This window comes from Ammospiza caudacuta, chromosome 1 (assembly GCF_027887145.1).
Source record: "Ammospiza caudacuta isolate bAmmCau1 chromosome 1, bAmmCau1.pri, whole genome shotgun sequence".
Classification (NCBI taxonomy): domain Eukaryota; kingdom Metazoa; phylum Chordata; class Aves; order Passeriformes; family Passerellidae; genus Ammospiza; species Ammospiza caudacuta.
The window spans coordinates 102,157,929-102,173,582 of record NC_080593.1 but is presented as its reverse complement, the minus strand read 5'-3'; the positions used below and the strand labels follow the sequence as shown (position 1 = coordinate 102,173,582).

At 41.5% G+C, this 15,654-nt stretch overlaps 1 protein-coding gene across 1 annotated transcript; it reads right to left on the bottom strand.

The window, feature by feature from the left end:
• Nucleotides 1–1,511: 1,511 nt before the first annotated feature.
• LOC131567969 (centrosomal protein of 290 kDa-like) lies at nt 1,512–7,497 on the bottom strand. Its single transcript, XM_058819802.1, has 5 exons — nt 7,463–7,497; nt 4,845–4,935; nt 3,973–4,159; nt 2,992–3,089; nt 1,512–1,726 (listed from the first exon to the last, which is right to left on the bottom strand). Exons 1-5 carry the CDS (start codon nt 7,480–7,482, stop codon nt 1,598–1,600), a joined length of 525 nt encoding a protein of 174 aa, XP_058675785.1. The 5' UTR covers nt 7,483–7,497; the 3' UTR covers nt 1,512–1,597.
• Between the last annotated feature and the right edge of the window lie 8,157 nt (nt 7,498–15,654).

The following is a 15,654-nucleotide window of genomic DNA, read 5'->3' as shown; positions in this document are numbered from 1 at the left end:
ATTAGAGCAGATTCCCCCACCAGAGCCGGGAGACTTTAGTTATGAGAAAAGACTGGAGGATTCCTCACTGTTTCTTGTTCTGTTCGACATTTAAATATCAGCCTGTGGACGACGACAATTACTGAATCATTTAACAAGGGGACCAAAGTGTAAACATGCTGAAAGTGCAACTTTACACCACAACACTGTGGGTAAAAAGACTCCAGTAACTGGCACTGCTTGCTTCTCCAGCATTCACGCTTATTTTACTCATTAGCAAATGTTACAAACATTTTTGCACTGATAATTTTCTGTTATGCATGCTATCCTCCTTATTTTCTTCCATGAGGTTTACTGGCAACACAGATTTGCATTGCTCCTCTTTTGTTTCCCTTTCCCATCTCTTGTTCAGAACATTACCCAGGTTTAATTTACAATGAGCCAAGAACAAAACAAGGGATCTATAGCCAGAGCAGGCACAAGGAGATCTGGAGCTTTACCCTATCACTTGGTGAATATGCAGCTCTGAACACTGCACATGCTTTGAGGCAAGTTTCTTTATTAAATTACAACTGCATAAAACTGTCCTAACAAACCAAGTGGGACACCAGAGTCTTTCAGTCCTAAGGATGAAATCCTAATCCTACTCCTAGTCCTATCCTTCAGGAGCGTCCATGTATTTTTATGAAGCTGAAGAAGATGTATTGTCTTTCTACCCTAAGCAGTTTTCACTGCTCTACCACCACAATGTCACAAAGGTAGAGATCTGCACCTTTCAGAAAAACATAGTTCTGCAATGTAACTATGTTAAACTTTTGTGGCATGTCATTACCAACAGGCTGAGATTCGAATCTCCCAAGGTTCTGCAAGCTACACGTGTAACTCGGAGCTGTCTCCTTCCATTCCCTGCTCGCCCTCTCTGAAGCAACACAACATTTCTGCCTCATGGACTGTGACTTTCTGCACTCCCACTTTCCTTTTCAGCTCTTCAAATCAAAAAATCTTGAATCAAAAAAGAGCTTCTGATGAATTATTCCTTTGATGATGCAAAATGCTCTGAATACACTTTCCAATTCTGAACACTAAATCCTTCTTTCATTCACAATTTTTCACTTATTATTGGGATTCAAGAAAAATTCCAAGCAGAGATTTAGCATTTTTCCTTTAAGAAATCCCTCTGTAATAATTTAATGATATAATTAATTTGTTTGCATTAGCATATCCTTAGTGCTGAAATTCACGCAGACTGACAAATCTACACAGACACTTTGATTTTATGTAGCTTACAGAAAAGGATAAATTGGGAAAATCTGAAAAATAAAACAATTCCATTTTATTCCCATACACACCCATAACCAGAATATATTCTGCAAGTGTGAAAGAGATGGGTTTGAAACTTAGTTGAATTTATGCAGATCAGAGTTTATTTAAATATATACACAAACAAACAAAATCTAGGTCACAAAATACAACATTTCCAAGCACTTGTCATAATGAGATCACATTGCTGAATCTATATTATCAAACTATGGTACCACTTAAGCAATGGTAGGTTTAAATGTTGCAGTAATTATAAAAAATATGTAGAAACTCTACCTGACATTAAATTACCCAGTAGTTACAAATGTGCAGTAAAAGGAAGTCCATACATTACACTGATTTGTTTCAAGCACTTTTCATACTCATTGTTGAGTTTCACAGATTCCTGTACAGCATGTTTTAGATCTTCTACCTCTTCAAAAAAATCCTAGAAAAACCCAGAAATATTCACCTTAAACTCTTTTTTCAAAGACATTCTCAGTAAGAGCTAGTCAGGAGTTCAGTTATTCCAAGACACTTTCTGTGATTTTACCAGTGTATGGCTGAGTTATGCAAACACAGCTATGGTGAGACACAGCAATCAACTACAACCTTAGGTAATAATTTAATAATTTCTGCCCTGAACACACAAGCAGAGTTCAAGTTATGTTAGAGGCTGGAACACAGACTAGTAATAGGAAAAATCAGTTTTAAAAAGGAAAAAATATGGATTTACCAGACAGCTACAAAATGACAGTCCAATATGACAAGGGAATAATGTCACATTCTGATTCTTTGTAAGTCAGAAATTGCTGGGAAATAAATGGACAGAAGAATATAATCACCCAAGACTTCAATTCACCAATCCTTGAATGTTCTATCTACCAAAATAACAATGTGTAACCATCTATATTTGACATTCTCCTCCCTATTCTTCCAGCATTTTTAAAGAACAGCTACATACATATGACACACAGCAACTTAAAACTACCTTAAAAAGGGACCACAACCTGAAGTTTATGTATCTCTCTTGCAAGATGAAGCTCTCAGCCACACCTTGTCCCTGATTCCCAAACACAGGGATCTAGAACTCACCCTGGCTTAATGCTCTGCAAGTTACATATCCAATGAACTACCACCCTCTTTTACAGTTACCCCTGCAATTAATACCATAATGTTATTTAGTTTGGGAGAAAGGACTGCAAGGTAAGAAAAGAGATTATTTTTTAAAAAAATCCACAACAACGAAACAAAAAGACTTGAGGAACAAGCAAAAATCAGCTTAAACAATTTGCTGCTGAAAATAAAACCCTATGTCACTACATTAAACTGAGTCTTCTATAGCTGGGTAAGAGCTCAGCATCTTGTTACATAACTTAAAGAATTACCAAATGTTCACACAATTTTTACACCTATAGATCTAACAAAAAATTCAAAGCCTCTGCCCTCCCTAAACTTGGAGTTCTGTCAGAGGCATAACTTTGACATGCTTAAGTTCAAGAGAAAATAGTCTTCCTTAGCTGAGTGGCCCTTCAGAACATGAATGTTTCAAGGGGTCACTCATTTCCATCTCCCTCAGAATGCCATACACTGGTTTCTTTATCTATTCTACTTGATAGCAACATATGTTCAGCCTAAAGAAGTTTCAGCTCAGGCAGAAAAGTTAAGTTTTTCAAAATCACCTACTGTTAAGCTTGTCTTAAAATAAATTACCTTGTCTAATCCAGCTAATTCATTTTTTAGAGCTCTCTTTTCTGCAGACAACTTTCCATTTTCCTTCTTCAGCTTTTTAATCTCCTTCAACAATAGCTCTATATTCAAATGAAAAAATGTAGAGTTCAACCATTACAGTCAACCTCCCCCTCATATGAATCATATTACAGCTAAAGAGCTGCCTACCTTTTGGGATATTAGAAAATTATAGTTCGGCTTCTTAAGTACCTTTTTCATACAGTGATTTATTCTTAAGAACTGGCCCTGCATATCCCTGTGAAAGATATCAGGATCTGCCAGTTGGATAATCTGGACCTGCCAGATTCTTAGATGTAGGATTATTTTACAAATAATTTTACAATCCACAAAACACACATCACATGCTTTGATTATCTTTTTCTGGCTCATGAGAGGGTCACATCAGCCCTTGCTGTTACACATTTCCTGAAAAATATGCCTACATTATATTATCTCATCCATCTCTTTTCTATGCTTTGAAGTGGAAGAGGATCACACCTTAAATTCTGGATTTACTTATGAGAGGAAGAACGTACTGAAACCAGCACTGTCCAGGCTTGTCCAATGTTTTAAGGCTAAAACCAGGTTATTCTGTGACCAGTGTCTGAAAACCAAAGCTGGTGCAGCAAACACTATTACTAAGAGATCTGCACAGATACATCTTACTAGAATAAATACCAGCACTAAATACAGCCAGTACTCCCACCTCTGACTACAACAACAGATCCGTTTCAGAAAAAGAGAAAACAGCAAACATTTTATCACAAACAAATGCAAGGAGGAATCCTAGATTATAAAATGCTATTTTTATACAACCAGTTTTCAAAAATGAAAAAAACATTTCAAATACTGCTAGCTGAAGGAGAAGAAATAGCCTGGAGTGGCTGTTTCTGGAGAAATAAAATGCATTCTCTCTGCTGGGCATACTGGAAGGAACATCATCAAAATAAACTGTACCATTACCTAAATATCTACTGCAACAGGCTTCCTTCTCTGCAGAAATGTCCTTGTGAGAAGCTACTCCTCCCTCTGGGGTTTGACTTCGTTTTCTAGAAACAGCACTAGTTTTCCAAGAAACTTTTTTACATTCCAGTTGCTCAATTCTTTGCCTCTGCTCTTGAAGATTATGCTCTAGCTCATTAATTTTAATCTGTCAAGAAAATATTTTTTAAATGCATAGAAAAAGCACAGTTCAACTGAATACAAATGGAAACATTTCCCAAATGCAAACCTAGAGCCTTCAATTGCTGATTTAAAAACTACATTCACCCAAAGAGTCCGAAAGGAAAAAAAAGCAAAGCACAGATGAAGAAATTATACTGGTGAGCTGCAATGCTCAGTCCATGCCTGAAGAGGCAATATCCTCTTGAAGCTTCTAGAACTGCTCCTGACCACACAATCCCACCTTCACTCCAGTTATGATGCCAGACTCTTTGCACAGCAGGGCCACAGACCTTGCTACCCAAAAGAACACTCTTTGTCTTCATCTGGTTTGCCTTCTGCTGAACTTTTGAGAAAAATCAGCTCATGACACATGCAGGAAAACACCAGGGCTGGTGCAAAAGAGGTCACAAGGTGCATATCCAATTGGAAGGAGGGGTAGGTGGATGAGTAAAGAAAAAACCAAGGGAAGACATCTTTGTGCTACAGACACCCCAATGACAGAGTTCACTTCTAAAGCGAACTACAGGCTACCCCTCCAGTATCCCTGTCATGGGAAACTAAGTACAAAAAGAAAAGCATGGTCTCATTTCACAAATGTAAGAATTACTTTTCAGTCTCCCTAAAAGCTTATGTTTGGCTGTTTGATACCAGCTCCAACAAATTCTACTTACAGTGAGATTTTTAATGGCTTCACTTTGCTCCTTGTTTGTTTTGGTTTCTTTAACATAACGCTTCTGTAGCTCATTATACATCTGAAGCAGTCTAAAACAGAAATGCATAAACTGCTGTGAAACGTGAGAGACAACAAAATGTGGCATCATTTATGGTCAAAGTATTAGAGATGACCCACAGAGACCACTTGGCCGGTAGCTGTGCTGCAGAGACTCCTAATAGAAATATTCAAGATGACAGTGAATGAAATGTGACTGTCAACACAAAAGAAAGAAAGAGAAAGCACCAGAAAATAACAGCAAAGCAAGTTAAAAGAATGGTCTGTATGGATGGCAAAGAACCCTTTTTACTCAGCCAGACTGAGGATCCCATTGTTTTTGTCCAGCACACATGGCCACGCTCTGATAAACCTCAGCAAACCACTCTTTGAGGGAAGACAGCAGCAACAGGAGGCTGGCAGTGACTTTGCAGCATGTCACATACAGCATTCCTCCCCCCATTAGCAAAACAGGAATAGCAAAAGGACACTCCTAAGGGATTTTAAAAAGTTTTTCCAGCACCAATCAAGAACCCATGATAAGGACACATGAGGCAGCTCCCAGCTCTCTGTGTTGCACAAAACATCTCATTGCTTCCAAGTGTGTGGGTGTGAGGATATGAGTGAATGAAATCTATGTGAAAGTGAGTTGGTAAAATAAATGTCAAATAAACAGATGAGGGTTGTTAGCTTTCCCTCTGATATTATTTTGCATTGTGTTCTGCTGTACTAATTTCCTACCATATTTCATAGCCAACATACACAAGGCCCACAATTCGGCTGATGGACCCGAACAAACATTTTCCTTATTTTTTTAGGAATTACAGTAAGAGCTGCCATTCATAATAAGTCATGACTGCACACCACAAGCAGGATGAGCAATACTCTAGCACAGCACAGCTTTGTGCAAGAACATACAAACAAATGCTAGGAAAAAAAGCTAGGTCAGGTTATGTACGTGCAATGTAGCAAAGGCAGGTACAGCACTCAATTCAAAGACTAAGTTGAACTTCTCCTACATGAGCACCTAGCCAGGAACTCAGTTTGAGCCCAGAGCCAGTCACCCAGCCTTCCTGTGTAACTACACAGCTTACAAAGAGAGCCTGGCACACTGTAAACATATTAAAAAAAAAAAAAAAAAAAAAAAGAAAATGGGTCTTGCATCTTGTACAGCCACCTAAAAACACTAAAATCAGGGCACTTGGCCAAAGAACAGCAGAGATCTGTGTAAGATCCACATTTATGTAAGTGGACAAAAAGCAGCCTTTGAAGGGGTGAGCAGCCTAGAATTGTACAATTTAACAATCAAGTCATAGAGGGATGGAGCAATGTTTTACATAGCTTGCCTAGTTGTTAAAATGTTCCAGTATATTTTTTCTTAAAGACAAAATTGCAGCTTTTGCATCAGAAAAGCAATTACAAGAGTTAAATTCTATCACTTATTGGCAAATTACAGTAAGTAGTGGCTCAACTCTAAAATTATTAGACTGAAAAGTAGAACTGCCTCTCTAGCTTATTTCAAAACCAGCCTATAAATCTTATATGCACAAAACAGTGAGCAATATAAAATGAGCTGAGAAAGGTTCTATAAAATAGAAGTGAAACCACAAAATTCTAGGTTGAAAAATCTTAAAAAATATCATGTGTGCACATAGACACATGAAGAAGGTTCCTAGCTCATTGACTTTTTCTCAATGAATTACTTGAGAAAGAAATCCAGTTTGCTCTTTGCCTGGTGCTATTTTCAAGGTTAACCCAAGATTTTTTAATTATTTTTAAAATATGAAGGGTTTTCCATTGTTTCAAAGGCTGAAAGCCACTTGCATAACAGCTTTAAAAAAAATCAAGTGACTTGACCATGAATATTTTCTACACTACAGAGAAGAATACTTCTGTGAAGAAGCAGTTTCCAAGAACTCACCTGACACTGTCACTCTCTAGAACCAGATCCTTGCTGTCTCCACCCTTAGGCCATAAATGGGTTTCTGTTTGAACCTGAACACTTAATTGAAACAAACACAACAGCTTCATAAAATCATATTTCACCAATTTCATTTAATTGAACAAAGCAACTGAAAAAGGCCAAGCTACTTTTCAGTTTGATTTTATGGTAGAGGTTTCCAGCAGGATCACAAAACTTGAGCCTTGGAAGATTTTTGTGATCTGGTGTGTAAATCCTGGCAGAATACCCTCCAAACCACTAGCACTACAGTTTTCCAGGTCCTTAGGTCCTAAATCTTTTAAACAGCATGGATGCTGCTCGATTTATCTCTATCTTACTACTTTTTAGTGGAAAAAAGTGTAAAAGCCTTTGTAGTTTGACAGAGCATTACTTTTTGTAATTACATATGAAAACTGTTTCTTTCACTACAATAAATTTTGTACAAGATGCCCCAGATGTCCTTTGATCCTCTACAGACTCCCAGCATTTTTCACCCCACCATCCTGCTCACAGATGGCGCCTCAAAATACACAGAGCAGACAATACCTAGCTCATCTTAAGGACATGCAAACAGAAGTCCTGAAATGCTGCACTTTCAGGAAAAAAAGTGCAAAAAAGAAATATTTGACAATTCTTACTCTCTGCTTGTGCCATGCATTAAGTGCTGCAGATACAGTTGTTGTTGGATCTGACCCAGATTCCTTTCTAGCTCCTTATTTTTTATGTGTAGTTTTTTCACCTTCTTGACTAACTGCTCATTTTCATCAGTGAGCTGAAAAGGAAGAGAATGGAAAAATAAAAAATCAAGGAACACCTTGAAATCAAATCTTAAGCTGATAAAACTTCAAATTAGAACCCTCTTCCAAAAACTTTACTACATTTTTCCTAAACCATAGAAGCATCTAAAAGGAAAATGGCAGGAAAAACACCTGGCTTCAAATTTTATGAACATTTGACTACAACTAAACTCCTTTAACACGTATCTATTAAAGGTGTCTAATGTAACTTCATCATTCATTAACTCATTAAGGAACGTAGGGAACTGGTTTTGCATTTAAAATTAATCACAGAGGGACAAAGCACCCAAGTTATACTCCTAAACTATCAACACCAGCTCTGCAACCAAGCTGGTATTTATTTTTTATTTAACCTCACCAGAAACAAAAAGACAGCGACACTGGCTGAACTTCTTGCATCCATGTCTGCTGGACCTTGCCCAGCAGTATGCAGTCATATATATATAATATTATATAATATTTTATATATTATTATATAATTATAGAGTAATATGAGGCAATATATATCTATATGCATTTTGTAGATATAATTATATATATATATATTAATGTGTATATAATATATATACATATATATTGTATATAAAATAAACAAAGCTATATATAAGGCAATTTATTATACATACATAATACATATAACTATGTATTTATAGTTATATATATAACATATATAGCTACAGGGTATGCATATATATAGCATTTATATGTGTATATATATTAATTACTGTATATATATTATATAACGTGTATATATATGTATAGAATATATATGTATATATGTACATGACATATAAAGCTATGTATAAGGCAATATATGATACATATATAATACACAGAACTGTATTTATAGTTATATACATAACATATATAACTACAGGGTATGCATATACATAACATTTATGTGTGCGCATGTGTGTATATATATGTACGTACATATATAAAACTCTTATTTATATATACACAAACATATATGTGTAATGCTTTATCCTACAGGGTACTGAGCACACCCGACGCCCTGGGCCAGCGCCGCGCCCCGCGCTGCGCTCTCAGCCTGAGCTCGGCGCCGAAAGCAAACCCGGCCCAGCCGAGCCTGCCGCGCCCTCCGGGCCGGGCTCCCGGGAGCAGGGCCGGCACTCACTTGGAGGCACCTGTGTACGACGGGCAGCGCCATGGCGAGCGCCGGGGCAGCGGGCAGGATAGGCCAGCACGGGGCCCGGAACAGGCCGGGATGAGCCCCACGATAGGCCGGGACGGGCCCGGGGTAGGCCGGGATAGGACGCCGGGGCAGGCCGGGATGGGCGGGATGAGCCCCAGGATAGGCCGAGACGGCCCCGGGATAGGCGGGGATGGGCGGGACGGGCCCCGGGATAGGCCGCCGGAGCAGGCCGGGATGGGCCGGGATGGGCGGGGTAAGCCCCAGGATAGGCCAGGACGGGCCCCGGTATAGGCCGGGATGGGCGGGACGGGCCCCGGGATAGGCGGGATGGGTCCCGGGATCGGCCGCGAGCCGGGCCGTCAGAGCCGAGCGCCCGCCGGGCGGTGCGGGTGAGCTGCTGCCGCCGCCGTCGCTGCGGGCCGGGAGCGGAGCTCTTGCCTAGCCTGGAGCGGCCGGGCCTGTTCCGGTCCCGGGGAAACAGCCCAGTCCCTTTTCAGTTGTCATTAGTGTTATTCGCGGGCTCAGTTGGTGCGTGTCAGTCTCAGGGCGCAGGGCCCGGAGCTGGGCTCGATGATCCTGTTGGGTCCCTTCCATCTCAGCAGGTTCTGTGACTCTCTGTGGCGGACAGGCACCGACAGCGGGATACTTAGAACTCTGCCGGCCGCAGATGGCACGGATACACCCACACAGGCCAAGGGAGGGATCCCTGCAAAAGCATGTTCTGCATCTCCCCCCATCACAACGGGTCGCAGTGACATCCCCCCGGCAGGAGATAGCAGCGTGCCTGCTAATGCTGCTGCCTCCCGGGGAGCAGGGGCTGTGTCCTCAGTGCTGGGGTGCTTGCTGTTGCTGCTTCTTGCTGGGCTTTGCCTTTTGTGTATAAATATCTAAAGAAAGGGTGGCCAAGAGGATGGGGCCAGGCTCTTCTCTGTGGTGCCAAGCAATAGGACAAGAGGCAATGGGCACAAACTGACCTGCAGGAAGTTCCGCTAGGATTTGAGGAGGAACTTCTTTACTGTGGGGTGACCACACACTGAAACACATTACCCAGAGAGGACACGTTACCATATGGACACAATCCTGTTCCGTGTGCTCTGGGATGGCCCTGCTTCAGCAGGGAGGTTGGAGCAGATGACCCACTGTGATCCCTTCCAACCTAACCCAGTCTGTGATTCTGTGATTTGGGTTTTTTATTTTTAGGGGGTGGGGGGGTTTGGCAGACCAGGCTGCAGGGCACACAGGCAGGACAAAAGCATTCCACCCTCAGGACTGCACCTTACAGACACCAGCAACAGGCACTCAGCAGCCACAGGAAGAGCAGCTATCACAGCAAGACTGACCCAAAGCAGTGACTATTGCCTGCTGGTCTTCCAGGCCTTTGTCAGTAACAGTTTAAAACCCTTCCTGTTCCTCTCTCATTTGCTAGGTCTCAAATCTGAGTCTTCTCTTGTTCTCTGCATCTCCTGTCTTTGTACAAAATCTTGCCTCACTCATTTCTTAAAGCACATCACATTTCCTTTTTTTCCTTTTCCATTTTTCTACTTTTTTTTGTGTTTAGTGTTGCCACCTGCCCCTCCATCTTGAACAGGTAACCCACCTGATTGCAGTGCCTGGCAAATTTTGCATAGAACCAATCACAAAATCATAGAACACTAAGGGTTGGAAGGGACCTTTGAAGATCCTCTAGTCCCAAGCCTGCTGCCCTGTGCAGGGATACCTCCCACCAGACCAGGTTGCCATCCAACCTGGCCTTGAACACTGGCAAGGGCTGGGGTACCCACAACCTTCCTGGATAACGTGTTCCAGTGCCTCACCACCCTCACAGTAAAGAACTTTTTCCTAATATCCAGCCTGAATTTCCTCTTTCCATTTGTACTCATTACTCCTTGTTCTGTCACTGCTGTTCCTGACAGAGTCCCTCTCTAGCCTCCCTGCAGGCCCCCTGGATTCTGGCAGCTTGCTGTGAGGCCTGAAGGGCCCCAGCTTGCTCAGCCTGCTGTGCCTGGGAAAAGGCTGTGGATGTGACAGGACATGACAGGAGCTCATCACTGTCCTGCTTGTGAGCCAACAGTTCACTGGAAACATGGCAGGAGACAGGTCAGGTTGGGCTGCAAGCAGGAACTGGAACTGTAATGAGATTAAGGGAAGTGTCACACACCTCTGGCTCCAGGGCACAACCTGGCATCTCTCCTCCTCCACTCTCAACCCAGTCAGCCATCCAGTCAACTTGTTGAACTTCACACCAGGGTCACAGTGAAAGGTGAAAGCCTTGTCTATATTCAGCTCAGGCTTTGCTGTGCTGAATGTGCACAAGATCCCAGCTCTGAGGCTGTCAGCAACCTGAGAGTCCATGTGAGGGAAGGACTTGCCATGGTGTTACCTGCTGCCAGGAATCCTGCCTGGGAAGACTTCTGCATTGGTTCCATAGAAGCAGCCACCCAACACTGCTAACTGCTGGAGCCTGTGACAAATCACCTTGACTCCAATTGCCTGGCATCAAAATTGCTGCTTCAATCAGCAACTGACATGGAATGAACTAGCAGTGGACAGTTCACTGTGGAACTGTGGAAACCACAAGATCACTTCTTGGTAAAAGGACAGCTGGATGTAACTAGCTACAGTAGCAGCAAGGAAAAAATAAACTTGGGAGGGATAGTAGCAGCCAGCAATGCCATGGTGCTGTAGGGAAAGGGAAATCCCATTTTCAGGTAAAGTAGCAATACCCTGAGATGCAGTTACTCAGTTTTATTCTGGTTTATCCAACAGAAACAATGTCTCAGGTGAGGAGACTGTAAAAGAGGAATAAAAACTACATACAGAAGAAAATACAGCATATCAGGACGTCCTGAAATCAGAATCATTTTAACTGACTGTGGTTATTGTAAAGGATAGTAGTAATTGTTTCCTGTGTCTTCTAGAGGAGAATGAGCACAAATAAAGTTACTGTCTAACAGAGTAGACATCTCTCATGCCTTCAACTGGATGAGAGGGAGAATTTCTTGATATCAATGAGAAAAATCCACATAGTTCTTCCTCACTATATATTTTAGTAAACATCAGAGAACAATCAGGCATGACTTTGAATAAAGGTACACCTAATATGCACATCACAATGAAAAGAGCAAGTAGACAAAAAGTCCTTTCCAGGCCACTTTTTCAACGAATCTATGTTACTGATTTAGAAGAAAACACACTCTGATATAATAGAGATTCTGATTTTTTGCAAAACTTTGTAAAATTACTTCAGAAATAATTTTTCCAGTGACAAAGAGAAGCTGAAGTGTAAGTGTGCAATGGAGAGAGATCAGCACAGTGGAATCCCAGAGAGATGTGGAGTCTCCCTCACAGGAGATATTTGAGAACCATCTGGACACAATCTTGTGCCGTGTGCCCTGGGGTGACCCTGGTTGAGCAGGAGGTTGGAGCAGATGACCCACTGTGATCCCTTCCAACCCAACCCATTCTGTGACTCTCATGTGTGAAACCTGCAGGCCCAGTCTCCCCAGCTCTTCCAGCAACACAACAACCAGTTCTGGGCACACTCCTGCTCTCCTGCTTACCCAGGAGTTGACAATGCAGCTGTGCCCAGTCTTTAAGACCCAAGTGTCTTCAAAACTCAGGAACTGTTACCAGTAGTACACAAAAAAGTTGGGAAATAGACCAACAGAGCTAAAATGGAAACAAGAATTCCTGATTTCTGACCTGTAAGGCGGGCCATGCAGCCCCCTTCTTTCCCAGTTTTCCATGCCTGGTAGGGGAATTGATGACAGCCAGGTTTCTCAACTATGCAGGAGTTTGAAAGATGCAGACTTTGTCAAACAAGCACTGATCCATCCAAATGACACAAAAACCCCCTACTTGTATCTTGCAACTTTTGGGAAAAGCTACAGCTGAAGTTCTTGTTGGTTTAATGATGCACGTTATGATCAAACATTTTCAAAATCACCATTGATTTTGGGAGGCTCCACTTCAAAATGAGCATCCATTCTTCCAAATTTTAAGATACTCCATCAATTTGTAAAATTGGCCCAAGGTGGGTAGCACTTTTTGAAAATCAAAAAGCTACTATTAGCCTATTTGTGTAAAAAATACCGCATTATTTATACAAATGATAAAAGACTGATGTGTACTTGATTAGGAAATATGTTCATTTTCCAAAGATCCTAGCAATACATTATTTTAAAAAACTTCTCAGTGGAAATGAATGTATGAAATGCAACTAAGATACTTTCCACTGTAAATAATGATAGCAGAAATATTTTCATACACTATTATTCAGCTCATTTGTTGAACACAATCTTTTTTCCTTGCATTTTGGCTTTAATGTAGCTTGGTATGAACAAAAACACATTTCATGCTGGCTTACATAAATGAAAATGTCATTGATTGGAGTGGTGCTGAGTCACCTACTTGCTGCCAGACAGCAAGAATGTGACCCATTTCACCCTTTTTCACCTCCATGTGGACCAAAATCATTGATTTGTCAGAAAATACATAAGCATGGGATTATACAACCCTACAATATGATGGAACCCTACAGTAACTCCCAAGTGTAGCCTTTTTCTACATGGATTAAAGGTGAATATGTGTCCTTTCAACCTCCCAAAGAGAGCTACCATCCTCATCTGATTTTCCAGGAATGAAAATTTTCCTATGAAAATCTACATGCCTTTGTAAATCATGTACAAAATTCACCTGCCCCAAATGAATCTCTTATTCCATCCACCCACTGTGTCAGCAGTGACTTCTTCCTGAGTCCCTTCCAGGCTGGAAGATGGCAAGACTAAATGTGATTTTTCTGCCTGGTGTGTTCTGTGGCACAATCGGGGCTGCCAGTCTCACAGCCAAATGCCAGTTGAAAAATCACAAAACAGTCTTGAACAAAATGGCCAACGTGGGATAAAAGGCCCTTTCCCCATCTTGTTCAGATCTTTGGTCACAGATTAATGATCTCATTTATGCTCAGGAACCTACCCTGAAACAGGGAGAAGCAGTCTGGCTTTCCCAAGCCTCAGAATAACCGCTTTGGCTAAAAGCAGAAGTTCAGAGTTCAGTTCATGAACATTTCCTGCATAACAAGAGAAAAAGCACCAAGACATGATTGGATTAAAGGTGACCATTTGCAGAACTGGAAACAAAAAAATGCTTTCTCATAATATATAAGAAAGTCAATTTAATCTTAAAGATGGCAAAACCAGAGGCAATATTTATTAAAGCAAATTAGGCTACAGGCATCCCTGTCACAGCACACTGACAGAAGTTCTGTATCCCCTTCAGTGATAGGAACATCAAGTTATAATACTAGATTGTTTTCAGTGGATAATGTTCAGTGTTTTCAGTGGATCAATATACAATACCAGCATGCATGTGGCAGTCTGCTCTTCTCCCTTCAAGGCCAGGGAAAAATACCTTTTTATTTTATACCCACAAACATGGTCTAGGGAAAAGAGTAACAGCTTAGGACTGCATTACCTTGTCACAGAATGCCCTACAGAGAAGAAAAACATCTCTCATTGTAGAATCAAAGGCACTCACACCTCAGGAAAATTCTTGCAGCCACACCTCCTGGAAGAGAAAATTTCCCAGGATGACAGAGCCAGTCTGAAAACTCCAGAAAAAAAAACGAAGGATGTCATTTTACCAGTAGAGCTATCTGTTGTACCTTGAAGTGACAAAATATTTCCTTGTTATATTCTACCCCAGGGTAGATCTAAAGGGAGAGCCTTGCACTGTATGTTTAAGACAGTTTCTTAGTTTATGGCAGGAGGGAAAATGTGGACTGTGTCTAAGCAGTGATCCTTGAGCCTTCTGGACATAAAGAAGAAAGATGGTCAGAGTATGGCTCTGCATGATAGAAAGGGAACACGAGAAATGTCTCATACACCACTCAGAACAGTGCATTAATCAAGCATTATGCCAGAAATAACTCATTAGCGAGCATTATGAAAAACAGTGCCAGTGTTAGGAATTCCTGAGTGTCTCTGATGGAGCAGAAGTGGGATCAGCACAGCTCTTCTGGAGAGTTCAGCAAGAAGAAAGAGCATCTCCTTATGATCTAACTTCCCTTCTTGTAGGCAAAAGGAAAATCTGGGCCAAACAGCCTCTTTCATCAGGTCTAAAATCTCCCATTGCAACATTAGGATTACATTAAACTACAACATTGTGGCAGTTTGCACAAACAAAAAGCTGCTCGGCTGGGTTACCATGTAAAAGCAGGCTCAAACTACATGCTTTGTGAGATTCCTGATAAAACCTCTGGGGAAAAGGACTAGAGAACGTAAACAACAATTTTATATGACTAATCCAATATAATCCTATGCTGGGTAAAAAAGCCATCTGCATGGATTCCCACTGAAGCGCACTTGAATAACAGTGCAGCAAGCCTCTGGCTGTCACACCGAGGAAACGCTCTTTCTCACTCAAGCTAATAATTCCAAAAGATTTCCTCCTTTTTAATTTTTTTCACCCCTCTGTTTCTATTAAGCTGTTATATACTTGTCCTCCCATTTTATTCCCTGTTAGGAGATCACCCATCAAACCCATGAAGTGACAAAGATCCGCGCTGGAAGGCATCTGAGGATTTGAGTGGACGGCTGGATAGCTACAGCGAGGTCACCCTCTCTCTGCAAAACCACAACCTTTTTTATTACATCACTGCAGCCTGCAATTGCTGTCAGAGTAGAGAATGCAAGCTGTCTGCTGAGGCAGAATTAAACCAATTCCAGCTGCGGCAGCTTCCCCTCCCCCAGAGTGACCCTGGGTTTGGCTCCGAGCAGAGCGTGGTGGGGACCCCTGTGTGGCACACAGAGCAGCTTAGGGAGAAAGGGAAGGAGACTGCCACCTCCAGCTGAGCCACACCTAAGTCAATTAGGGCTTC